The sequence below is a fragment of the Elaeis guineensis genome, chromosome 5 (assembly GCF_000442705.2).
Source record: "Elaeis guineensis isolate ETL-2024a chromosome 5, EG11, whole genome shotgun sequence".
Classification (NCBI taxonomy): Eukaryota; Viridiplantae; Streptophyta; class Magnoliopsida; order Arecales; family Arecaceae; genus Elaeis; species Elaeis guineensis.
In genome coordinates, this window is record NC_025997.2 from 13,429,544 (window position 1) to 13,456,226 (window position 26,683).

Sequence of the window (26,683 nt, forward strand, 5' to 3'; positions counted from 1 at the left end):
ATCTTTTCATATTTTAGTTTCATCGAACGTATGAAAGGATGAATGTAAGATTCATCAATCCTCTCCCTCATCCATCCTTCATCTTTTGTCCATCTTTCCTCCAATCAATCTTTCATACTGAACAGGGGACATACTGAACAGGGGGACAGTCTCAAGTTTGAAACTTTGATAGTGTTTCACTAAATAATTAGACCTCAACAGTTTCACATGCCTTTTTTTTTTGCAAATCTTTTTTTTTTTTCTTTGAGGGTGAGCCTCGTGTGCTAGTAAAGTTGTTATGACTTGGAGGTTATGGGTTTGACATACATAAGCAGAATATCCACAAATAAGAATAAGATTATATATATCTGACCCTCTTTAGACTCTATAATGCTGGGAGCCTGGTGCACCAATCTGCCCTTTATATTTTTTCTTTTTCTTTTTTTTTTTTTTTGAGAGAGAGAGAATTGTATATGCTGCACTTTTTCCTGATCTCGTAGTATATTTTCTTATTGGAGTGTGCATTTCTTTCTTATGGAGATTCTGTGCAGTTTTAAATTGTTATCACTCGACAAGTTCTCATGGAATTTGAAGACAGCCAAATTTTCCATGAAGGGTACCATGACGACTAGCAAGATAATATATATGTTGCGCCACCTCAGCCAACATCAGTCATCCACAATCACAATCTTGAAGGAAATGACATCCTCTGTGTAAAGATAATTAGTGTTGGTTTATGATAAGTTCAGGTGTTGTTGGTATTCTTCCTCAAGCTCTGAAAAGAGCCAGGACGTGTTTGACAATGCCATTGGTCATGCTCAGACTTACATGCAAGGTTGAAGAGATCATTGGTACAGTTGGAACACAGAACAAGAAGATTCCCCACTTAGCTTGTTTTTGGCCTTTAATAGTTCTTTAGTGTTCCACACGCCTGTGCTTTGTCAGTGGTTGCATCTATCATCTAATATGCTGAACGGTGTCAGTCCCTTGGGTATAAATCCTATGGGCCGGCATGGTTTACTTTTAAATGCTCCCTTTTCAAATGGAAACTTTGTCATGGGATATCTTTGCTGATGGTGATTTCTGTGGTTCTAAAACTCCATAAAAGATATCAAATCGGGATTGCTTGTCAGTGAAATCTTAGTGTTCCATGACTGACTTGATGGTGGACTCCAGAAAATTCTCCCAGTCTTAATCTTGGCAAGTTTCCAAAGCATTTGGTTTATTGAAGTCAAAAACTTGAAGAGGACCTCAGCTTAATCCTTCAGAAGGAAATAATTAAATTACCTTCCACAATTTTGATTACTGGAACTTTTGGAATAGTCCTTGCAAGCAAAGCCTAGGAAGGTGTTTGGCTGAGTAAGCATACATTAAAGAAGAAGAAAACATTGGCAGAAGGTTGTGAAACACAGAGACACAAGGATAGACTACCAAGAAACTCAAACATAACTAGCATTTGAAGGATGACATAATCATAATGTGAGATTCTATATGTGTGTTTCCTTTATGAATGGGATAAAGGCAAACAGGATGGTAGTCACTAATGAGTTGTGGGAGCAAAAGACACTTCTCCATCTCTTAGTTCCCCACTAGATAAAGAAGACACTCTGAGAGATGGGGCAGCTGGCCCAAGTGCTCTGATTTGGATAAAGATGGGCTATAAACTTTCAGGTGTGGTTCCATTATCACAACTTATTGGGTAAAGAAACAACATCTGTAAATTAGACCACCTCATATGCATCCATATGAAGGATTTCATGGGATTTCTGCAGGATCGGGAACTTTATCTAGTTTTAAAAACTTTACTATCACTGCAGCACCAAACAACCGCAGTTTTGTGTACCATCTTTGCAAAATTTGGCACCACTCAAATGGTCCCCAACAACCAAAGCCCCTCCAAATTATTAAATTCAGTCTCTCAAATTTTTAAACATACATACTAGGGAAACATGTCATTATATCATCAAAAGAGATATGGGACAGTGTAAGGACTTAATCACTTGACAACCAAAGTCAAGAGTAATGACCAACCCCAACTTCTACAAGTAAAAAAGTGGATATTTGATTCCCTTGGCTTGGACTTTCTATATGAACAGCCACCACCTTTTTGGTAGTTGCTGTCACGCTAGTGCTCTTCTTTGCTTTTGATCCTGGAACGCACAAATCCTCGTGGCGGGCCAGACTCTCCATCAATACCCCATCACCTTTTGGATAACATGGATGAACCGTTTATCCCTCAACAGTCATACCAAACATCTGGCACTCCAAAAGCCAACATCCCAGTACTCAATAATAATATCTAACAAAAAGATCTTCATACACTGAATCTTGCACCATATGCAGTGTCTTCCATGATGTTGTACACTGAAGTATGTATGTGTGCAAACGTGTCATTCATCATTTGCTGAATTATGTATGTGCACAGGCATGACATTTGAGAGTAGGAGAATAAGATGGTGTACTTCCACGAACTTTTTTTTGTTAAAGCCTTTAACAAATCTTAGGATACCCATGCTAGGACTCATTCATTGAATTGCATATAGTCACGCAAGGATTTATTTCCCTACTTTTGGTTTATTTAGAACAAAACCAGATATGGGTCTAGAGATTAAGTCCTACATGATTTTGTTGCAGTCTTATGTCCATGAATTGGAGATGAGAGACTTCCAGACAGTCTGTTGCTTCAGTAATTCTATTTTGTCAAAAGGAAAGTTTGTTTCAGTAAATCTTTCCTTTAAATGTACAAAACATTTTCTGTCCACAGAATGGATGTGTTTTGATGATGGTGTTGTTAGACAGAATTAGGATTGGAAGCTTTTGCCACCTCTTGAATACCTTGTAACTAGTTTTCTGGGACCAATGCCTGTCAATCTAATCCCTCTGCGGTTTCTTAAGATGGCTCCTGTTGGTACTTTGCATCGCAGAAACTTGGCATTGAATTCTTTTCAATTAATCTTCGATAACTGTAAAGCAAATGGCAGAATTGGCACTTTCGGTGTTGTCTCATCATTTTTCTGGCTTAAACTCAGTTTCTTCAAGTGAATTTCTAAGTTCCTAATTGGATATCTCATAAGTAAAATATCATGTTTTTAGAGCAAAGTTTAGCTATTACTGAGTTGGAAGGAGCTCAAAAATGACTTGAGGACGGGTTGCTGTTGGATGCAATCCAATCAAGACCCACTAGCGCTTCGTGGACACCAGCCAAAACGTGAAAACTTTAGACTACCAAAAGAAATTGCGTTCAGGAAACTAGCACCTCAGTGACTGGAATCTTCTAGTTAGGTCAGCGCATCTCCATCAGAATATCTTTAAAATCTCATTCTGATACTAGCTTCCAAGAAAATGCATACCAACTCATTCAAAAGCCAAGACTAGAACAGTAAGTCGCATTCATTTTACAAGAAAAATGTAGGACAAACTAGAAAATTCCAGTGCTTTACGAACTCGGACTTTTAATCATTTATTTTGATGAAATGGATCCCAAAAGGTAGAAATTAGGACAAGCGACCGCATAAACCACTACCAAAATACTTGATACTTCTATTGACCCTTTTCTCCAAGTTTTCTTTTAGTGCATCATTTTGCAACTTCAACATTCATTGCCAGTGACATGCATATGGTGCTGCTCTTGAGTGGGTACAGTACTAGTGAATACAACAAATTCATGGTCACGCATATACTGTACTGGAGAGTGACTTTAATTATTGATGGGTTAGATTTTGAAGCATATACAAGACTCGAATGATGTTTGTCATCAGCGTTCAGACAAAGGAATAAGAGAAAGGAGGAGTAGGAGAAAATGCATGAAGAAAAGGTATTATGGAAAGTTGGAAAGATCTGAACACACTCACCAAGAAAAAATAAAGGGGTAGTTGACCACAAGATGTGGCCTTTGCCTTTCTTGCTGCACTATATAAACAACAACACCACCAGCAGCCACCCTTGACAAAACAAGCAAAGGTTCTTCTTAATATAATATCCATCTGGATTAGGAGGAAAGAAGTTTCTTGCACAAAATGAATCAGAAAAAGCCCTTGATTTTCTTCTTGACACCGTTGTTGCTCTTGTCATGCCTTCTTCCTCTGGATGCAGTGCCTCTATCTAGTATTGTTCTTCTTCCTGGATTCTCCTGTCTTCTTCTTTTCTTTTTGTTGAGAGAAAAAAAAAAAAAAAGGGGTTCTGTTACCCTCCGCCAGTGATATGGTTTATTGTTATTTCATCTGAGAATCAAACTGATAATCTCTTCCATGGGTTTTCTTTGCAGGAAGCCTTGCATTAAGCAACCAAGGAGCAGTCACAGTAAAGGTTGCAGACCAGGTTCTCTCCCTCTCCCTCTCTCCCTCTCTCTCTCTCTCGCGCGCACGCGCACACACACACACACGCAAACATGCACGCACGCAAGCGCGCATGCATGGATCTGGTTGAAGAAGGGCTTCTCACTTCCTCATTTGTTGAGGATGGCGGTATTATTGCCTGTATCTAACAATATCTTAGGGCTGTATTAGTTGTCATGAGTTTTCTTAGCTCTAATATCTCTGTTAAAAATAGGGAAAGACACAGCCCTTCACAGGAAGAGATGAAGATTGGAATCTTACTGCATGGAACAAGCCTGTGTTGTTGTAACTTGTCGACTATTTGGCAAATCTTAGCATTAAACTAGCTTTTCTAAAAATATTGGTCTTCCGTCACGCTCATCCTATAGCTACGCTATGATTTCTTTTTTAACATAAAAAATGACTAGTTAACTGTATAAATTCCTGCTTCAACTTCTCACTTGCATGCTCATAGTCAACGTTTCTTGGCACAGGTGACCACCAGAGAAACACTTGAGGAGAAGGGGGTATTTGTGAATGGAAGGATGGACATTGAATTAGATGACTACCATCCACCTGCAGCAAACGGCCGCCATGATCCTAAGAATCCTGCAGGGCCCTAAATCCTAGAGCCTCAATAGATTATCCTTCTGTTGTAAATTAGGCTGGTAGTGATCATCGCTTGAAGACTATGGCAACGTTTAGTCATCATAGTTTCTGTGACTGGATTTCATGGTTTTATGTACAATTGAGACTGGTTTCCCTATTAATAAATTGACTTCGATCGGAGTAGACAAGCATCCAATTGACTCTCTCTCTCTCTCTCTCTCTCTGAGCCTGCGTACATGAACATGCGCCTTTATTCTTTGAGAAAAAATCTACAGAAACTTTTTAGGAGCTCTAATGGTGTTTACAATGGGAAAGCATTTTTAGCAGCGTTCATCCTCGTGTCAAGTGCAAGGACCTAAAGGAATCCAAGTTAGGATGGGTTGATGATGATCATTGCTGCAGCTTTCTCCATCATCCTTCGTCTTAAAATCAATCAAACAGTACAAGGATTTTAGGAGTTCAGAGGAGTATGGAAATAGTTGGCAAATGTCATGTTGTAGTACCAAGGAGAGAGAGAGTTCAGTGCAATAACTTGAGGTTTATCAACGGCTGTACGAGAAACAGGGAACCCCAATTACTCTTTTAACTATTCCCAATCATGTTTGGAAGGAGATTACTGGAGAGCTGAGTAATGTCACAGATAGCTCAGCCTCAGGGGCAAGCCTTTTTCTATTACATGGGGCTGGCTTTGTTGTTTAAATGGTGGTCTTTCAAGGTGCAGATACTTCTGACAACCTGCTCTTAACCATGCAAGAACATTTTGTGATTTCGTGCTTTGGGCGGCTTATGGACGTATTATGAAAGTCTGCAAGACCAATTGTAAAGAAAAGCTATCACATTAGGTTTAAGGTTACACATATGGGAATCTCAGGAGCTCTTTTATGATTCAAACGAGTGCAGGACAAGGCAGACCATTCAGCTATTAGTTTACATAAAAAGTTCTCTCAAAAATTTTACATGACGAGAGAGGGAGGGAGAGAGAGAGAGAGAGCCTTCTTGAACATGGCAGAAACCAAAGTCCATTCAGGCAGGCATGGTTCGTCCAGGAAGTGAAGCCATCTTGAGCCAAAGCTAGATTAATTCAAGTTCAAGCATTTGCTAAGGAATAAATAGTTTCTTTTAAAAGAAATAAAAAAGATATAATAGGAATGCCGGGCTCTAATCCTAGCACATGTACTGCACCCAAGTCTGACTAAGAAAAAAATAAAAATAATAATTTTAGCCTATCCATCGGATATTTGATTATAATCTGGAATGAATATGAATTCTAAAAAAAAATATTCGAAGTGGATCCGGATCGAATATAGATAATAGTATACTCCACCTCAAATCCAATCTGATATAACCTTAATCTAAATCCTCTTTCAAAATTATAATTATTTTATAATATTTACACGATAAGTTTCTTATCTAATTTGATTAGGACTGAGGTCGGATCGATACCAACGTATCTATATCTATATTTGTTTTCTCTGATGAATACAAATACGGATATGGATATTATTCGGATACAAAAATTTATTTTCATATTTATTTTAAATACATGTGGATACAATTCAGATATTGGAAGTATAGATTTAATTATGAATATAAATTAGATAATTAAACTTTATGACTATATAATCAAAAATATTACTAAATAAATGATAAATCAAGTTGATAGTATGTTTATGTGGTTATATATATTTTTTTAAAATTAATAAATACTATATAAAATTATATAGAGTTACATGTATGGATATTAGTCAGATCTATATCTATTTTTCTTTGCCAAATATGGATATGGATATGGATATTAGTCAGATCCTCAAATTTTTATATATATTCAGATTGTTTCAAATATGAAAACAGAGATATTATCCATACCAGTATTAACTTTAGAGCCGATTCGATCCCTCTTATCTATCTGACCCAACCTGATACCCATATATATATATATATATATATATATATATATATATATATATATATATATATATATATATATATATATATTAAAATAGAGGTATCTACATTGACAGAGCCTCCGTTTGATATGTGGGTAAGGAGTATCGTGATTGGTAGTTTTATTTGGCTTCCATTCTAAGAAATCTTAGAGTCGTTGATGGAGAGGAGTCTGGGTTCTCAGGTACCAACCCTCGAATGCCCACGGACAATGGGATCGGTGGATATGACAGCATGCCAACAGCGCCTACGAAAGTGGTGCACAAGTGCGATTGCGAACGTTGTCGAGGGTGGTGTAGCAATGGCAGTAGTGCATGGCGCAGCAGGAGGCTCGATCATTCTACATAAGATGTGCGACTGGATAGAATGGGAGCGAGTCTGAGATATGTCGGGGAACCTTCTTGCCGACCTAGATGCATGACCTGTGCTCTCGAGACGGGCAACCCATATACTTGAGACACACATCCGGATCTTTTCCATTTGCAATACTCCAACACCCTTGGCATCCGTTGGTGCAGTAGCGGAGGCAGCACTGACGCACATGAAACAGACATTGCAAGCGATGGTGTTAGCATGCATGAAGCAGTTGCAGCGACAGTGGGGCTCGGAGCAGCTTTTTCTTCCTCTCTTTCATGAAAAAGAGAGGAAGAAGAAGGATGAAAAAGAAAAAGAGGAAAAAAAAGAAAGAAGGATTTTACGAGATCCTTGATTATTCTAAAAAAAGATGATAACAATGAACATTCTTGATTACTATGAAGAAGAAGGAAGAAAGAAAAAGAAAAAAAAAATCACAAGATCCTTTATTATTCTAAAAAAGAGTATAAAAATGAAGACCTGGATTATTGTGGGTTCTACTATTGAGACTTCTTAGTTTTTTTTTTTTTTTGATGAATCATTGAGACTTGGTGGTTAAATAAGAAACCCAGGAGCAACGGTTGAGATCCACTAGCTGAAAATGAAAGATAGTTATTCTACATGGTAACAATATGTGACAAGATTAATTATAAATTATTTTTTAGATAATATTAATTAATTGTAAACTTTCAATTATCTTTCATATTCAAAGAACTGACACTGATGATCCGACACTCCACAAATTAGAGACACCAATCTTAAAGAGAGGATCAAAGAAGAAGTAAAAGAAGAGATGAAATTTTTTTTTTAAAGTTTATATTTCTAATTTTTTTAAAAAAATATTTTAAAATTTAAATCTTCAAAATTTTAATATCAGAAAAAAAAATTTAATTTTTAAAATTTAAATATTTCACAAGCCATCGGTTGGAGGCATGTTCACTAACCGATTTCTGATCGATGTCTCATAAAACCGCCACCTATCACTGTATTGGTATATTTTTACTCTATTTGAGCTCGAAAATATCACTGCCATTGGTGGTAGTGGCCGACGAGCAATCTTGTCAACTATGTTATTGGGAGAGTTGGGGGTGTGCGAGGAAAGGATCGAAGGAGAAGAAAAAAGAGAGATGGAAATTAAAGGTTTAAAATTATTAAAAGATAAAAATAATAAAAAATAATATATCTATGAAGGGCTTTGAAGAATCAGGATTGTCGAATGTCATAAGATTTGTCTGATAACTTATAATCTATACTATGTATAAAATATATTTTTTATTATTTTAATTATTTTTAAAAAATATATATAATAAAATTGAATAAATAAATAAAATAAAATAAAATATTTTTTTAAAAAAATTACATCTCATACATTACATGGGGTTATAAACTAGTAGAATTTTTAGCTATGAAGAGATACGGATATTAACCGATCCAACTTGTATATAATTCGTTGCCATCTCTAGAAGAAAAAAAAAAAAAGAGGAGAGAAAGTATCAGGCCACTTGCCATACAACAAGAAATCTTGATATTAACTCTTTTTTAAAAATAATTATTATCTTGTCAATTTTGGGCTTTTGTGGCCCTGATGGGCCAGGGCCTGGAAGAATTTTATGGATTCAGCCCAACCTCCCCTTGGCCCTACGTGATGTATGCATAGGTCTAGTCGGGTTCTATTTCGCTGCTTGGAGAGTTTGAGATAGGGGTGGCAATTGGGTCGGATCAGATTGGATATGGATCGGATCAATACGAATCGAATTAAAAAATCATCAATCCAAATCTGATCTGTTTATTAAACAGATCAAAAATTCAAATTTAAATTTTATTTATTTATTAAACAGATAATCTGATCTGATTGTTTAATTTATTTATTAAATAAATTAAATTAAATTAAATTAATTAAAATAATTAAATAGATCGAATTAAATAGATTAGAAATAGATTAAGTAGCTTCTAAATAGGTTAAACAGATCTTCAATGGATTAAACAAGTCAGATTAAGCGGATCATAAATAAATTAAATAGATTTTAAATATGTTAAATAGATCTTAAATGGATTAAATAGATTATTTGTTTCAACAAGATTTAAATATTAAATAGATTAAATATTTAAAATTTAAATCTAATTTAAATTTTAAATAAATTAAATAGATTAATTTATTTATAATATAAATTTATTTAATTTAAATTTAAATCTGTTTGTGGCCGACCGAACGTGATTCGGATTGATGTCCCCATCTTTTGGAAGTTTCTTGTTATTTTCCGATTAGATGTGTTTCCATTGATTTTTCCCTAGTTCTTCTCTTGTCCTCACTATAATTTATATGGAATTCTGCAAAAAAAAAACTCGTTTTTTCCCTCACATCGTTTATCACACCTTTGTGATTTTTTTATGGTGCAGTGGAATGGGTGCAGAGGCGAAGAAGGCTTTGATAAAGAAGCTGAGGAAGAATTCTTCTCAGCTATCCATCTCCCGGCGCGCCAATGAATCCTCTGACTTCTTGGTATGCTTCAATCTCATGAATGGGGTTCTTTTCTAAGCTATTCTGTTATTTATGATGGCTTTGTTTCCAGCCTTTAGAAGGGGGTCCTGGGAGGAAAATTTCTGAGCCAGAAGAACCCGTGAAAGAAACCGCGACGGTGTTGTATATTGGTCACATACCTCATGGATTCTATGAGGAGCAAATGGAAGGTACTCATTTTTGCGTTGCATGGAAACAAACAAGAAAACTTAGTTCTTTTTGGATGGGATATTGACAATTGCAATCATTACAGGATTCTTTCGGCAATTTGGGAAAATCAAGAGATTAAGGACTGCACGCAACAGGAAGGTACTCTGTTTTGCTGTTGTTTAATTGGTCAAATGTTAAGCCACATGAGCATGTTCGCCTGGGAGGCACAAAACTGTGGATGTGAATGTTGATGGTTTTGTTCATTCATGGGCATCTGTAGCTGTTACTTAAAATGGTCACTTAAATGCTTGTGTAGCTTCTTACGTAGCTTTGTGTTGCTGAATCGATTAAAGCTGTGGCCTTTTTTATGCTAAATAGCTTTTATTCTGCTTAAATATGTAAATGCCTGTTAAAAAGTTAAGAGATCATTTCATCTACTTAATTGTTTGAGTGATGATATAGTAGTTGATTTGAATTTGTTGCAAAATTTGTTGTATACTTATATGTGTAATATTCAAAATTATTTGATTGTTAGTCTAATTAAATTTATAATTTCTGACTTAGTAATCTTATGTAAAATATTTTATGCTGTTTCTTTTCAAAGTATTTTGCAGTCTAAAATGTGTCAAATGAAACAAGTAAGCCTGATTATGCAAAGAAGACTCTTTTGCACAACTTGCACCGAACCCTGATATCTGTTCTTGCATGAGTAACCGGTTTTGATAACCCTAACCTCTGTTCCTGCATAAGCAGATTGCAATAGTTTTGAAATAAATGTGAAATTTGATTATTTATGTTGGAGCAAGAAGTTCCTCTTACCTGTCTAAAGTGCAAAGTCAAACAACTTTACAATTACATCAAAGAATTTGCAGTAAACAACTGATCTCTCAATTTAAACCAGTTGATGGCACTTCTGTTGTGGGTTAAAATGAAGATTGTGCATGATCCGATCTTTTATTGAGCTAGCTGCTTAATTGAATTGGTTCGAATCACTTAATTGAGCTTTGATTGATATGCATCACCTTTTTTATACTAAATTAGATATCAAGGGAATGAGTAATGATGTAATTATTCTCTCTCATATCAAATTCAGTTCGAAAGTTAGTTTGATAAGCAACAAAATGTTAACTGAAATCAAGATTCCACATTTTGTAGCTACGAGATTCTTAACATTCAAGGGTTCCTGTGAAATTAAATCAAATTTTGGTATTAGAAAAGTCATCTATCAATTTTTTTTAAATTCCATAGGTTGAGGCATTGAGCACTTGGTTTTAGAACTGTAATTGATGCAGCATGAAAAGGAATAACACTGTTTAGTGAGACATCCAATGCTTCGCTCTTGTTACTATAGGAAAGTTACAAAATGATAAAGAAGAAGATACAATCTGGGCTTTGTCAGCAGAATTGGGGACTCACCAAATAGGAGAATTATTAAACTTCGAATAGTAAATAGGCTTCAACAGTTTTGTAGTCTGGATGACAGTAAGAAAGCTTCCACCTCCATAGTCATACAGTGGTATGATAGATGACATTTTACCAGATGGTTATGAAGAGGCCAACACTACCTCAGCATTAATTTTCCTTTGTCTTGGGACATCATGTTTTCTTTTTCAGAACTTTGCTATTGATCATCTAAAAAATCTTCAGAGTTTTTGCATTTTGCCATCTTGAAGGCACATGATTGAAAACTCTAGCTACTTCTAAACTTAGCCCTAAATAAATATACCATAGGAATTCATGTGCATTGTGCGGCATAGCAAGTAAATATAGGAGGGGCATATTTGTTTTACAAGTTCCGAGGAATATTTGAATTGCTGCATTTCTTACATGGGAGGACTGATTCACAAATGCAGTATTTGGCATTAACTAAGGAAAAATCAAATATTTGTAATAGTTATCAGCCTGAGCTATTTTTGCATATCCGAACTATTGAAAGAGTAAGAACCGTTGCCACGTGCTGGAACTTGTGCTCCTTTTGCTATTTAACACTCTGATAATCTTGTCTTTGTTTTTACAAGTTTTAGGAGTGAAAAGTACAAGATCTATGCTGAGATTCTTCAATTTAAGTTATTGTCATTTCCTAATGAATTCCACTGTTTTTCCTCAAACAGTCTTATTCTTCTGCTCAATTGAACCTGACATTTTCCTACCAAGTATCTCCATTAACTTCCTACAAGATGTATGCGTTGATGCCTCACTAGAACATCTCAGATTTTCAGGTTGTTTTCGGTAAAGATAACTACTTCAGAAAAGTATAGCTTATACAATTCCTTTTTATTTATGAGCTTCTCAGGAAATTGCTTTTAATATGGTCTAAGGTTGTTAATTGATCAACTGTGTAATGTTATTATTAAAAAAGTAATGTCTTTATTCTCCATATGTGCGCTATCATGAAAGGTCTGTACTGGTTTTGATCTTTTCTAGATTGTCCAGCTTTTTTCCTTTGCTATTTTTCTTGTGCTTATGATATAATTGTTTCTCATAAATTGCATTGTGTACCTGTGCTAAATAAAAAAGTAAAGCTTATAATCTGGACTGAGTTCTTATATATGATATGGTTTTTTTATCTTTTGATTAAAATTAAGCATCATAGTGAAGTTATCTCTCATTCACCTTTCCATCTATTCTGTTCTTTATTTTCCTTAGTCTGCTTAATGCTTTATGGTGTTGAGCTTTCATTCACCAACTCCCAACCTTGTCAAGAGTCAAGACCCTTTGGTTTAGCATTAAGTACTGATACCTCACACTCAGACATGGATATGGCACTTGGATACTGGTTTGTAGAAAGATATTCTTAGATATTGGAATAGTCTGATGCTATATTTTATGCATGCACCTGACACATGTACTTAAATCCATGTACAAAAGACCAAGCCGAGGTTTCCAATGTCAGAATGTCCAAAGTATGACTTCTGCATCTTCAGCTATTTTCAACATGTATACTGTGCTTGGGTACTGGTCTGTAGCAAAAATATTCTTTTCATGGTTGTTATGGGCGCCCACCAGGGCACCTAGGCGAGTGCCTGGGCACCTGACTAGGCCCAAATCGCCTAGTTAAGGCCAGCCTGAACTATCCACCATATAGGCCACCACATAATGTTTTAGGCATTCAGCTGGGTGAGCGAGAGTCGCCTGTGCCACCTGATTTTGCTTGACAATCACCTATCTCAACCTATCGGCTATGGTGGCAAGCCAAACTTGAGTCAGTTGACTTGAGACTGGGTAGGGTCAAACTGGTTAAGGGAAATGGAAAACAAAAACAGAGAGCAAAGGGGATTGATCCATTAGATCATTCTCTCATCTGAGAAAACTTTAGCAATGGGCTTCTCCTCCCATCCGAAGTTTTCCACTCTCAACCAACCTTCCCAGTGGTCGGCAGGCTTGTACAGTGATTCATGGTTGATGGTGACTGCTCTCTCTCTCTCTTTCTCTCGTCAATAAATCTCTCACTTTCCTCACTCCCTCTCTCACTCTATCTCTCCACTTTTTCTCTTACTCTCCATTTCTCTTTCATTTTCCAGTTTCCACTTCTTGTTGTTGATGTTGTTAAACCCCAAGGAGAATGGTAGGTTCGAAGCTCTCCAAAACAGGAGGCTTTTTTTTTTCCATTCTTTCTTTCTTTTACCATTGGCTGTGAGGGACTAAATGATACTGTTACAGGGGTTTCCAAGGACTCCCTCTACCTGCTCTCCATGGTGTTCCCCATGATAATCTTACCAACATCACCATATTGCTTCAGCCAAGGACTGCAAAACTAACCCGAACTGCCTGGTTCGGTGCATACCATACTGAATCGGTGCAGAACCAGGTTGGTTTGCTGGTTCGGTACAGGAACCAGTCTGTACTGGTCTAGGCTGACTTGGTTCTGCTCAGCACCAGCCCATACTGCCTTGTTTCGTGCAGTATGATGATAAAAAGTGAATAAAAAATGTCTTGGTACTGTATCATAAGACATCGAACTAGTAACGTACCAGTATGGTGCTTGGAACTGAGATTGCGGACCTTGGTTATATCAATGACATTCTTATATTTTTATTTCAGTTTCTTTCCTAATTTTCTTTCTAATTTATTGCCTGATTTAGTTCATTTATTTTCCTCTGTCTAAGAGATTCTTGCTTACATCTTTAATGGGTTTTTATTCAATCATTGAGTTCTATTTGTGCATCATAAGCTTTCTGCTCAACTTAGAAACTTATTCTGGATTTATATGTGATATATATCCTTAGTTCCTTACAATGTGGAGCTTTAATATAGTGCAATAACTAGTGTTGTTACTAGTTGTATTAGTAATATCCTCTTGTTAATAATAATCTTATGCATTTATATTATTGGCATGCTTTTATATATTGTTTATAAGTTTAGGACAACTATAAAACTGTGATATTGGAAGTATTAGTTTTTAGTAAAGCTCATGCATATGACCCAAATATGGACTGTTTATCAGCAAAAAGCATGTTTTGATTAATAATTCAAATATATAAAGGTGTTTTATTTGGTGAATTTTGTATAAATTCTATTTGCTAGGCAGTCAGCTAATCCCTTGGGCTGGAGGAGGGATCACCTAGGTTCTTTGACAACTGCGATTCTTAGATATTGGAAAGCTCTGATACTTAATTGCATGCCTGCACCAGACATATGTAGAAAAGACCAAGCCAAGGTTTCCAATCTCTCTCTCTCTCTCTCTCTCTCTTTGATGGAACAAAGTTTCCAATGTTAGAACATCCAAATGATGCCTTCTGACTGTAAAGCAATTTTCTTATATATGTATTTTTAATTGAGCATTTTACCTTATATATAACTGACACTAATATTTCTCTACTTCTTTTCAATTTCTTTTCATATTTTCTAGACAGGAAAATCAAAACACTATGGATTTCTTGAATTTGAAAACCCTGAGGTAAGAGACTTTGTTCTAGCAGATTTGTATGCTGTCTTCAATAAAAGATATTGTTTTTGTGATACATGTTGTAACTTGCAGGTGGCCAAGGTTGTGGCTGATGAGATGAACAATTACCTACTATTTGAGCATAATCTCCAACTCAGTCTTATTCCACAAGAGCGTGTTCATCCAAAACTGTAAGCCATTATGTGCAATTGATCTGTGAGAAGTGTCGTTTAGAACTAGATGTGATCCTATTGTTTTGGCCTGAATGACATTGAAATTGAATTTTGTGCAACTTTGTAGTACTATTAATGCAGTCTTATTATTAATTGATGCCGACAGATTTGCAGTTGATAGGAATAAGAAATGAAAATCTGTGAGATTTATAAGTTAAGAGCTGAAACACTTTTTATGTAGTAATTATAAACTTGTAAGAGAGACCAATGCTTAGAATTGCTTTTGGTAACATGAGAAATACTGATATGCACTCTTTGAGTTCTACCTCACGATTCCTGGAATTTATATTGTTGCAAGGATTTTCCGAGTGGAACTGGAACTTACCATGCGGTGCTCCCAAAAGAATCAGTGTTCTTCCCAAGTTTAAATGTTGTCTCCCTCGCTCATTTTGAAATCAGTACTAGTTAAAAGATTTTCTGTTCACAGTTAGCTTTTTTTCTTTTTGAAAGAATTTTGTTTTTTAAATGTCCTGATTATACTTTAAAAAACTTGAAGACGCTTAGATAATTGGCTTGTATAACCTATATGTTGTTGTGGCAGTTCCACGGGCACCATATAAGACAGTAGTTGTGATAGCGCCCATATATGACTGTATTTATGATAGGGGTCATAATAAATTTGATGCATATGATATTTTATGTATTGTATGAACTGATGGTATATGCAATTGTCTTGTTTAGCTGATGGTGGTAAAAATGAAATAAGACATACCTTAATCATCTGAAAATAAATACTTCGGCCATATCACTGACTTTTGTACATTCTCACAATTGTCAGTATGTCAGCCTTTTTTGTGTGGTTTATATGTTAGTTATAGTTTTCTTTTTCTTCCAATTTTTGATTATAGGTGGAAAGGAGTAAACCGAAGATTCAAACCATTGGATTGGAAAGCAATTGCACGGAAACGGCATAACAAGGTAATATTAAATCTTTTAGATTATGAGGCTAACTGCTCGGCTGTGCTGTGGTTGTATTATCATTTATTTCTGATGTTCAGGAAAGAACCATGGAAGAACACCAGCGGATGGTGCAAGGAATTTTAAAACGAGATGAGAAGCGGCGTAAGCAGATAAAGGCTGCTGGTATTGATTATGAATGCCCAGATTTTGTAAGTAAAATATTCCATATTTTTGCTATTTCTATTTGAGTTCTGAAGAAGTTGAATCTTATTCATTTGCTGAAAAAAATTAAACATCATAAGACATTGGGCAACAGGCATGTAAATGTTGTCTCTCTGCCAGATTGGTAGCAGTTAGTCTTAATCATGGAAAGTTTAATGAGAGTTTTGTCATAACTAACATACTATAACGGTCATCTTAACTGGAACATTAGGCAACCAGCAAGTAAATGCTGTTTCTCTGCCAGATTGGTTGCAGGTAATCTTTATCATGGAAAGTTTAATGAGGAGAGTTTTGGCATAAATAACATACTATACCAGTCATCTTAACTGGAAACCTGCTATCAACATTTGAATCAGTGAATGTGAATGCACAAGTGACTTCAGTCCCAATGAGTTTATTCTGGACTTGTTACTGTGGATTTCACAAGCTGAAGCTTGGAGCACACTCAGTGCCTGTCTGTGTCCTCTGAAACAATAAGCTTATACATGATTGGCAGACAAGAATCCTGGTTTGCCAAATGGACGAGTTTAATTTAACGCTAGCATTTTGTTTCCTGTTTAAGTGCATTCCAGCTTCCTCGTTTGGACAGTGACTGTAATAAAACTTGGGTCAAGTAAGACGGTATAGCTGTTTTAGCTCAGATATGACGTTTTCAAAGTTGGATGCTGTTTCTTGATTATTACAAGGTAGAGGTCCACGATTTTCTGCTTATGGCTTGCTTCTCCTTTTTATCGGTGTATCGCAGGTTGGTGTCATTCAACCAGCACCGAAGAAGATCAAGTTTGATGAAGAAGAGGACTAGAAAAGGATAGTCTGCATCAACTTATCTAGGGATTTGTTTAGAGCATGGCTAAGGGTGCCCATCCTTGTTTACGCTATGCTACGGGGATGTGATCTTCCTCTCTTACTGTTGGTTTCTCCCACCCGGAAGATTGAAGTGCATCAAAGTGCGAGCTCGAGTCTGCCCCTTTTTGGTGATCATCTTAAATGGGTGAGACTTGTACCTGGTGGCAGATGATTAGGATATTCTTCGAAAATATTAAGTCAGAATTTTTGAAAATTGATATAATATTCCTGGTTGCATGTTCCTCCAAACGCCTGGGTCATTTGAATGGAGCGTTATGATTAATACTTCCTAGTTTATTACACCTGTTTCTTCTATATTTTATTTAGCTCAAAAAGGCCAAGTCAATTAGCCGGGCTTAATTTGCTGTTGATAATTTTCACCTAGCAACAATGTTTAAACCCTTGTTGGATTTACGCCTTCATTTGTTGAGCCTTGTGCGAGCTAATATCTTTAGTCATATTGATCAGGTGACTCCAACCCTTCCAGGTGACATGTTCTCTGGATCGATGCTGGTGAAATGAATTTAAAACATCATTCAAAGTTAAAAGCATGAGCCGAAATCACGTGGAAAGTACCAAGTTTTTTTTTTTTTTGTTTTGGTAAACGAAAGTACCAAGTACTTGATCGCTTGGTTTCTGTAAAGACGTTTTTACGTCTAGGTTCATGGCCTACACGTGGTCCGTTCTTTTTTCTCGTGTGCCGACGGAGACGAAGTTTTGTTTCTGGTGTGCGCGCAGAGACGAAGTTTTCTTGTTATCTTTGGGCTTACGATCGAGGAGATTTGGACTTTGGAAGACGTCCTCTCTTTTTTGACGTAGCATTCTGTGGCCTCCCTTTGGGTTAAGATAAATTAGCGGCAATGCAGCTAATGTCCCCATCTTCTCTTTTGGGTTCTTTGCGTGTGATTTTAGTCAAGGAGAGGCCTCGTATGATGCCTCTCTATTACGTGCCACAATAAAAATCTTAGGATGTCTGATTGGGGTGGGTTGGGCTGAGTGACTTCTCTCCCTGCCATTTGATTGAAGGGAGTCAAAGATATATGTCGTAGGAGAATGAGAATGTCTCGATTCTTCAAAATCTAATCCTTACTTTCTTTTAGTATTTAAATTTTATTTTTATTTTAGTTATGAATTTATACATTAAAAAAATATGATAATTTTAAATTTTCATTTTAATTCATTTCAATTTCGATTTTGATGATAATAGCAAAAAACGTGTGTAAGCCGGAGATGTGTGGTAAGTTAAGAACTTGACAACGTATTCTTTATAAAAAAAAAAAAAAAGAAAAAAAAGAGGAAACACTCGGCATCTTGATCAAGTTGCCAGGGGGCGTTATACCATTCATATAAAACCAGCCTTCAATTTGACCGCTGGTTTCTAGGTGGAAGAGTATGGTGTCCTGGAGGCCTAGAGCTTCAAATTGTGAAAGTAAGAGGATTTGGGATGGTTTCTAGAAGATTATGTTAGCGGTGGATTGAGTTCTCATGAAAACGTATGCACTTCCTCTCCAATTCCTCATCGGATGCTTCAAGTAATTGTCCAGCCAGATACTCTTTTGAAGGAAAAAACACCAACCTAAATGTCAATTTTGTGCTTTGCAGTTCATTGAAAAAGTTTGACAAACATTCTCCCTTGGACTTTATAGAGATATGCATGAAAATTTTAATAAGGAAACAACTGGATTTAAGAGCAAATCGAATCCTAGTCCATATTTCGATGTCACCACCAGGTGATCAATCACTTTCCAATCGTCATCCGACCATCGATCCGTCTTACATTACTGCCCCTTGCTTCCAATCCAAGGCATGGACTAACAATGGTAGGACCATCAAAACCAGTGACACAAGATATAATAAAAAAATTTCAAGTTTAACACACTAGATCATAAAATGACAACCAAATAGACAGGCATTAGTGTCAATTTTCTTGCTGACGTACATAATTAGTCCTTAATTTCAAAAAGCTATGTTGAGAGATCCCAACGTCAACCATACAAGGTCATGTGTCACCAAAAAAAAAACATACAAAGTCATGGTTTCGTTAACGAAAAAAAAAAAAAAACAGCCCCCTTGGAGGCGATGCCTTTTAACCATATCCGGTCATCTCCAGATACAGTACCAGCTGACGTGGATCTAGAAGATTCACTGCCATTTTCCCTCGCATCCCGCGGGATACGCTGTGATCATTTCAATTCCCGCTACCCAATCAGTCTCTCTCTTTCTGTCCTTCTCTGCCTGAAAAATCCTCGCCTTCCTTCCTTTTCCGCACGGCATTTGGACGTCAAATCGAATCAAGTCGAGACTCGAGTCGCATTCCCCTGCTCGCGGCCTCTAAACAAGCCGAGATAGGAGGAAGGAAGTCGAACGGAGGAAATCTCGCGTTAGAGAATCCCATCCTTCGGTCCCGCGATCGATTTCTAGCAACTTTCTCTTTTCTTTACGAGCTTCCTGGTGGATTTCGATCGAATTCGAGTCGGTTGGTACGTGAGATTAATCTCTGTTCTTGGAATTATCGGAGCATCAGTTCGTTTTGATTTGGGGAAATCAAAACTGTTTCATTCGATTTCTTCCGCTATCTTGTTACCACAAAGAGCTCAGAAAAAAGTATAAATTCTAGGGTTTTTCTTTGTGACGGATCAGTCCTTGTGCATGACACGCAGCCGTATTGTGATCGATCGATTCGCCAGCAATGGTTGATTGCCGGAGCCTGATCGAGTTCTGCAGAGCTTACCAGCAGCGCCGGATCATGGCGGCGGACTCCAACAACCAAAACCACCCCCTCACGAAGGGGAGCAAGCCCTCGAACCCTCTGTCCCATCCTTTCTGCGAGCACTCGGTTTTCTCTGTCATCGACGTCGTGATGCTGCTCCTGGTTCTCGTCGCCCTCGGTGTTCTCACCCTCCCATGCTTCAAGTTTATCTTCCATGGAGCCTCCGAGCTCGTGCCCGTAACCTATGACCTCATCGGCGATGTCATTTATCACGCCCCGGTCGCGTATGCTGCCGCATTCGTTCTGATGCTCGTCACTGCGCTCGCCGTGTGGGAGATTTTGTTCAAGTCGAGGAAATGTGGGAACCCATACTGCAAAGGTCTCCGCAAGGCAGCTGAATTCGACATCCAGCTCGAGTCGGAGAAGTGTGTGAAATGCTTGCCGCCTGCGATGGAGGAGGTGTTGCGGGGCCGCCCGTTGGATCTCGGAGAGGATCACAAGGAATTGGAAGCTGAGCTCAAGAAGATGGCGCCCACGAATGGCCGTACTGTTCTTATTCTTCGCGCACCTTGTGGATGCCCGGAGGGCAGAATGGAAGTTTGGGGGCCTAAGAAAGTTCGTAGAATTAAGAAGTAGCCCGTCTTACATTTCTTGTTTACTGTTATTTGGTTCTTTCATAGTAATAAGCTGTGAACCCTGGATTATAATAATATGCCAGTCGTTTATAACTCATATTCCTTCATGTTGAATTTGACTTAGTGGCTTCAATGTGCTCTGGGAATTGTTACATGCTGGTAGTCTTGGATCCTTCTTGCACTTCCCTTTGGATTAATTTGATCTTAATATTAGTTCACAAGCTAGTATATTTCTGACTTGTTATTGCAGTCACTAGCTATTACTGCCTAGTGCTGAAGAATCAAGGTGACCTCATCTTCTTTGAACTTTCCAGTTTTTGTAATTGATCATCATCTAGCATAAAAGTGGCATCTTGCTGAAGTAGATTAGCTCATCTTTCTGGTGGATATTGTTAATTTTCAATTTTGGGAGCACCAAAAGATTTTCAACTTGTGCTGTTTTGCGGATTGGACACTAGCATTCTGTTGAGTTCCATTTTCATTTGAGTGGTATGGAAAGACCTTTTAAATGTTTTTAAAGATGAGGATTAAATTTGTGCTTTACAAATTCTGCCATTGTATAACCTTCAAAATTTCCAGCATACATTGCCGTTACAGTCATGTCCCCAACAAATCTTAATTTAGGTGCAACTCTTTCTCCCAAGAAGTCTGCTGAAGTTTATCCCAGCAAGACCAAAATCTTGTAATTTTTCAAGCAGTTGTTCATGACAAGTTCTGCAGACTTCAGCAATTGATTGACACTTGACAGTGTATGACATTACCATGTAGGAGGTAATAAGGTGATGACATTTCAATGATGGATGTGCAAATGCACAATCTCTCAATAAGAATGCTTGAATGTATTACTAAAAGCTGGGGAGATGAATCTCAATTTTGATAATGCAATTGAAAAGCAAGATTTGGAATGTTGCAGTGAAACTTTATTGCCAATTTTCTTTCTGTTGCTACTGGTCTTACCTCTCCCATGTAGTATGAGAGAGAAACTTTGTATATTCAGTTTATGTGTATGCACAATAGAACTATATGTCATTCATTGTACAGTCCCTTGTATCTAACAATACTACTAAAAGAGCATCGTCTTTTTACCATAAAAAAAAAAAAAAAAAAAAAAAAAGGAGCATGGTTTTGAAGGCTGATAGTTGAAAATGTATTTGCCAGTTGTTACTATGCGGTGATATGCGGAAGGCAGCAAGTGAAACAAATATATTACCTTATAGGTAAGATAAGTTCTTTTTTTGATCTTTTTGTTTTGAGTCAAATTTTTCTTTTGTTTCTTTTTTCCATTGAGAAGATTTTGCTTGTACCCTGTAATATGTTACATCTAATTTTTATTATAATAAGATTTTGTTAATTATTTGTAAATGAATTTTTTAAAATGAAAAAACAGTATCACTGTCAGATAGGCAGATACAGGACATAAATCAAGCTCTCGTATGACATCTAAGTCTGAATGATTCAAGGGAATTGAGTGATACCTATTTAATTTAAATAATCTGCATATAGAAAAAGAATAATAAATTTAGGTGGAATATTGATGTATGACTATGTTTGCAACTCCATTGAGAAGTTGCAAAATATCATGATTACATAAAAAATTGTCTTTACTTTTTTTCATTTTCGTCAAGACAACCTCTGTATGCATGCCATTTTGGTTCAAATGCAGGCTAGACTTTCCATGTTACATTAAATAACATGAAGTTCATGACAAATACATGCCAAATAGTGAAGATCAATCCTCCATCTCAAAGTTTCTAATTGATTGTAAGATTTTGTTATTTTTAGAAAAGGGAAATAATTTTGGCCAAGTTCTTGAGTTATTTTGTTAATCTGCATGCACTGAATTACTCAATAATCTTCATGGTTTTGGGGGTTTTTATTGGATGGTGTCGCATTCTTGTATGCTGCATTTCTTTGTTGAGACATGAATACTGTGAGGTGCTATTTTGTTGTTATGGTGAAATATTATGATAGATAAAAAATGAAAATAATTTTAACAACATCAAGGATACATAATGCAGTAGTAATGACTGAGTTCTGCAACCAAATGTATAGCTTGAAAATCCAAATGATATTATTTTAACTGTGTTGGATTCATTTCATGGAAGATAGTTGCATCTGGATTGCAGCTGAGTGATGTTGTATAAGGTATCATCCAGCAGTAAGCATTATGGTTGCTTTAACTTGTATTATTTTGTATTTGTGTAGGTGTCATTTCATCTAGAATTATGTCCATGGTGGGTTTAAATGTTTTAGGAAATTGTGCTAAGATAGGAGCAGGAACATTTGACTCAGTTGCCTGTACTTTAATAATCATCATACCCTGTGGTTATTGCTTTAGTTTGTAATGAGGATAGTTCTAAAAGCAAGGCTGTAAGATTATTTCTAGAGGTGAACTTGTGTGTGCCCATTGGGAGCATTTAGCCCCCTTACGGCTGACAAGATCTAGTGAAAATGCAGTATTGGCATGCAAAGCAATATATAGTCGACCTACTAACTGCCAACTCTGCCATGCTTATCTGATTTTTATCGGTACTATTAAATCTGCATGCTATCTTCAGATTGAATATATTTTCTGCTATTTAATGAGTAAGCACCTTATCTTTGGTGTAGCAACCATTCTGAAATGGACGATGTGAATATGAATTCTAAAATTAGTGTTTGGTTGCTTTTTGAGATTAATCTGTACATAATTCTTTATTTGACCAAGTACAAATATTGAAGATTTTGAGTGGTTCTACTATCCTAGTCAGTGACACTTTGATGACTGAGTTACAGAAAATCAAGTTTCTTATATGCTATATCATGAGAATATCTTTAACTTTTATTATTGCAATAATTTTAGAGTAGTGCTGGGAATATGAATTCACTGTTTATTTTTTGATAAACTAAAAGAGGTCAAAGATTTAGCCATGGTGCTTAGGAAAACATTCCAATGATGCCATTGACAAACCTTGGAGAACTGAACATAATGTTCCCTTGGACAATCTCTTTCACACTTGTTCATAATGCACTCTCAGGCTGCTTCCTGGAAAATACATTTTGTTAATCAACTTTCATCTCCATATCCATCACTTATTTTTGGCTAACTGTGATGGCTGATAAGATAGAGCTTGCAGTTGCAATATGTATGGTATATGTAAGAGTTGGTACAAATGAACCTCTCATTATCCCTTCAGTTCATCTCTCTCTGCCATGACCTGCTTTCATGCCATTATTTCAGCTCCAACTGAAGCCATTTAAATCAAACTGTTTGGAATTTGGAGGACCTTCATTTTCTTCATGGGCATTTAGATCCAGTTGGGTTGTCATACTTGGCAAGCCAAACCCATTTGACTCCTTTTCCCTCTCTTGCAGGACTGCAGGTCTCTTTCTGCTTGCTTCAAGAAAAGCATCTTCGCTGTTTCTCTCTCTTTGTTGTGCCTCGAAAACAGTGCTGCTGTCTCCTTTCTCTCTTTGAGCCTTCTTGTTAATTGATAGGGTTCTAGAATCCCTCCGGGCAGGGAGAGCAGTACCTTCTGAATCTTGTACAATGAATGAAGAAAATGTCTTCTGCTCATTGAAATCTGCATGCCTTGCAGGTTGAGCCCGTTCAAGCTCAGTATCTGCTCTGAATTGTTGCAGGCAAATGGGTGAATTGCCAGGATAGGTACTCAATCCTCTGCCAACATAATTTGTTTCTTGTTCCTTTTGTGATCCTTCACATGAGGTCAAGCAACTATCCACCGAACAATCAGTAAACTGAGCACCATGTGCTTGCAGGGTATGCAGGCCAGAGATTTCTTCCAAGCTTGGAAATGCAGTATTAAGACATTCATGTGAGACTTTAGAAACCAGTTCAGATAATTGCACTTTGGCTGCTTCCAGCCCTGCAGAACCCAAATTTTGCTTCCCAAGAGTCTCTTGGGCCTTTTCAAGCACTGACTGCAAATACTTGCCCTGTGCCTCTATCCGGAGCTGTAAGTGTCTTTGCACCTATATGAATCCAAAATAAGTTTCAGTTAAGATATGGAGTCAGGAATAGGGCAACAGCTCGACACCAATTACCATATCTCTCAATTTGAATGGCCAAAATGTTCTAATAGTGTTACATGGCAGTCTTCCACTTTTGTTCCTGAACCGAACAAATGGGTTTTGAATTGATAACCCAAAGATAGTTTAATTATAACAGGTTTTTAATGACATGGCAAGTAAGTTTTAAAGAGCAAAAACTATTTTCCTCTAAAAAACAAAAAAAAAAGTACAAAATAGTTTAGGTGGAACATGGTGATGGTAAAGAGAAACCAGCTGCCAATTATTCTCTGTATTTCTCCTCTTATCTCTAGCATTTCTCTCTCTAACTTTTCTCCTACGTATATATTTCTCCATAACAAGGCCAGACATTGTACCATCTATGTTACATCAGGACAAACAGTTCACAAGAATTTTTGAATCCTTCCATTGATTTTTCAAAAACAAGCATGCCTTTCCTAATGAAAATGAATATCCAATTTTTTTCCATCAAAAAAAGAGAGAATGAATATCCAATTTTAGTCTGTTTCTAGAAGATAATATTGGGTGCCTGTCAACAACGAAGCTTTTGTCATTTAATTTTATTTTGATGTTTCAGGAGATTATATGTTGATTTAATTAAAAAAAATCTAGAATATGTTATTCCAAAGGAGACATTATAGACTTTCTTATTTTTTATCAATTAGTAATGGAACTATGATATCTTGCCCTTACCTCAAGTTGTTCATGCAGTCGCCTCTGTACTTCAATTTGCATCTGAAGTGCTTCATTTATCAGCATGGTTCTGAAATTGACAAACTATTAGTTGAAGGTTTTTGTTGATTAACAACATTCTAGAGTATTTTCTATCTCTTACTTGTTTGTCTGGGATGCTGCAGTAGTATTGCTTATGAGTGATCCATTGCCTTCAGCTGTCCTATTTGCTCCAAGTGTGCAACCTATGACTGCCATAGAAGAAATCTGTTATTAAATTGTTTCTTCTATTTTGGAAAATTCAAGGAAAGCTCTAGGAGGCTGCCCTACCATTTTTGGTGGTTCCAGCATTAGCTTGAGCTTGGAGGGTTTTACTGAGCCTGTATTTCTGTAAACCCAAAAAATCAACTTAGTCCCTATAATACGAACGTGAAACAAGAATCAAAAAATCCAATGCAAGTGTCAAACAATAAATAATAAGTCTAGTGCAAACAACTAACAAGAATCAGAAAGTCTGTTAGCACCTGCAGATGGCTTTTTAGGTGATATAAAGTTAATCCTGGAATGCCCATCAGCCTCATGATTGATTTTGGGGTAGCCTCTGCAAGACACAATGATCATAAATTAGCTGACAGGACAGGGTCCGTTTGTCTTTACAGTAAACTATGTTTACATTATTTCTTCTGAAATTCTCTTTCTTCATATACTCACTATCTGCTCCACCAAGTTGATTGACTGCCTCTATGAAACGTTCATGCAGCTCGGGTGTCCATTTCAATCTAGGTTTGGCATCAGTTGAGAGAACTAGTCCTGACTCCCCAGGAACACTTCCGCCTTGCAAAAACAAATGCCTCTCTGGAGGAAAGGTTGTTCTAGAAGCAAGGAGGTTGCTGTGACCTTGATGATGATGATGATACATCTTCTGCTTATAAAATGACATCAGGTTAAGATCATCAATAAAGAAGGCAGATCATCTCTGCTCAAGTAACAACATACTAGCTAGAATTTTTGCTTCTTACCTCTCTTTCCTTTTGCCTTTCAGGTCCTATTATCCATTTGAGATCTGCATATATCTCACAGCCTGATTTGCTTGGAGGTTGTCACCTGTATTTATGGAAAGTTAATGCATGCATACCTAACATCCTTAATGCTTCTGTTGTTCAGAAAATGAACTTCAGCTTCTGTATCTCCTCTCGATGGCGAGATATGCCTCCAAGGCTCTTCTTATAAGGAAGTTTTGGGGAGAATCTGGAATCATTGGAACAAAAGACAGCCCAATCCAATGTTCACAGCAACCCCAAAAGAGACTTGTCCTTCTTGCTTTTACTATCTGTGGACCCTATTCTTCAACTTCGTTGTCAATTCTCAGGCCAACACTTCCACTTTTATTCTGCACTAGCAACTCTGTGGAACAGCTTTCACTTGTAATGTGTGTAAAGGAATAGATCCATAAAAATCAATTCTTTCTATTACGTTGGTCCCTGTAAGGAAAAGAAGGAACCTTATGCTCTTGAGGAGAATTTTTTGACTTAGATATCTGTCATGTAATGTCTTCAGACCTTGCAAAGCTGCCAGATTCCTGAACTTTATGTTAGAACTAAGCTCTGGGGTCCATCGCACGTGGAAACCTTGTTTGCTTTGGGACTTGAAGGGACATGTTTGGTTGTTGGTTTGTGATGCTTTT

The 26,683-nt window shown here is 36.9% G+C and overlaps 3 protein-coding genes and 1 long non-coding RNA gene across 4 annotated transcripts; 3 read left to right on the forward strand and 1 right to left on the reverse strand.

The window, feature by feature from the left end:
- The first annotated feature begins 3,898 nt into the window (after nucleotides 1-3,898).
- LOC105044921 (uncharacterized) lies at nucleotides 3,899-5,089 on the forward strand. The gene is made up of 3 exons (XR_012141220.1): nucleotides 3,899-4,083; nucleotides 4,244-4,296; nucleotides 4,787-5,089. It is a non-coding gene; the product is annotated as an uncharacterized lncRNA (long non-coding RNA).
- A 4,357-nt stretch (nucleotides 5,090-9,446) lies between these two features.
- LOC105044922 (uncharacterized) lies at nucleotides 9,447-17,253 on the forward strand. Its single transcript, XM_019850612.3, has 9 exons — nucleotides 9,447-9,699; nucleotides 9,770-9,887; nucleotides 9,971-10,026; nucleotides 14,396-14,524; nucleotides 14,717-14,764; nucleotides 14,846-14,943; nucleotides 15,834-15,903; nucleotides 15,984-16,094; nucleotides 16,853-17,253. Exons 1-9 carry the CDS (start codon nucleotides 9,520-9,522, stop codon nucleotides 16,907-16,909), a joined length of 867 nt encoding a protein of 288 aa, XP_019706171.1. The 5' UTR covers nucleotides 9,447-9,519; the 3' UTR covers nucleotides 16,910-17,253.
- Nucleotides 17,254-19,029: 1,776 nt separating this feature from the next.
- On the forward strand, nucleotides 19,030-20,395 carry LOC105044923 (uncharacterized protein At5g19025-like). The gene has a single exon (XM_010923020.4). It carries the CDS (start codon nucleotides 19,643-19,645, stop codon nucleotides 20,297-20,299), a length of 657 nt encoding a protein of 218 aa, XP_010921322.1. The 5' UTR covers nucleotides 19,030-19,642; the 3' UTR covers nucleotides 20,300-20,395.
- Nucleotides 20,396-23,214: 2,819 nt separating this feature from the next.
- LOC105044924 (myb-related protein 2) lies at nucleotides 23,215-26,194 on the reverse strand. Its single transcript, XM_010923021.4, has 7 exons — nucleotides 26,019-26,194; nucleotides 25,711-25,921; nucleotides 25,524-25,600; nucleotides 25,330-25,387; nucleotides 25,163-25,250; nucleotides 25,021-25,090; nucleotides 23,215-24,270 (listed from the first exon to the last, which is right to left on the reverse strand). The coding sequence occupies exons 2-7, from the start codon at nucleotides 25,916-25,918 to the stop codon at nucleotides 23,515-23,517; spliced, it is 1,257 nt and encodes a 418-aa protein (XP_010921323.1). The 5' UTR covers nucleotides 25,919-25,921; nucleotides 26,019-26,194; the 3' UTR covers nucleotides 23,215-23,514.
- Between the last annotated feature and the right edge of the window lie 489 nt (nucleotides 26,195-26,683).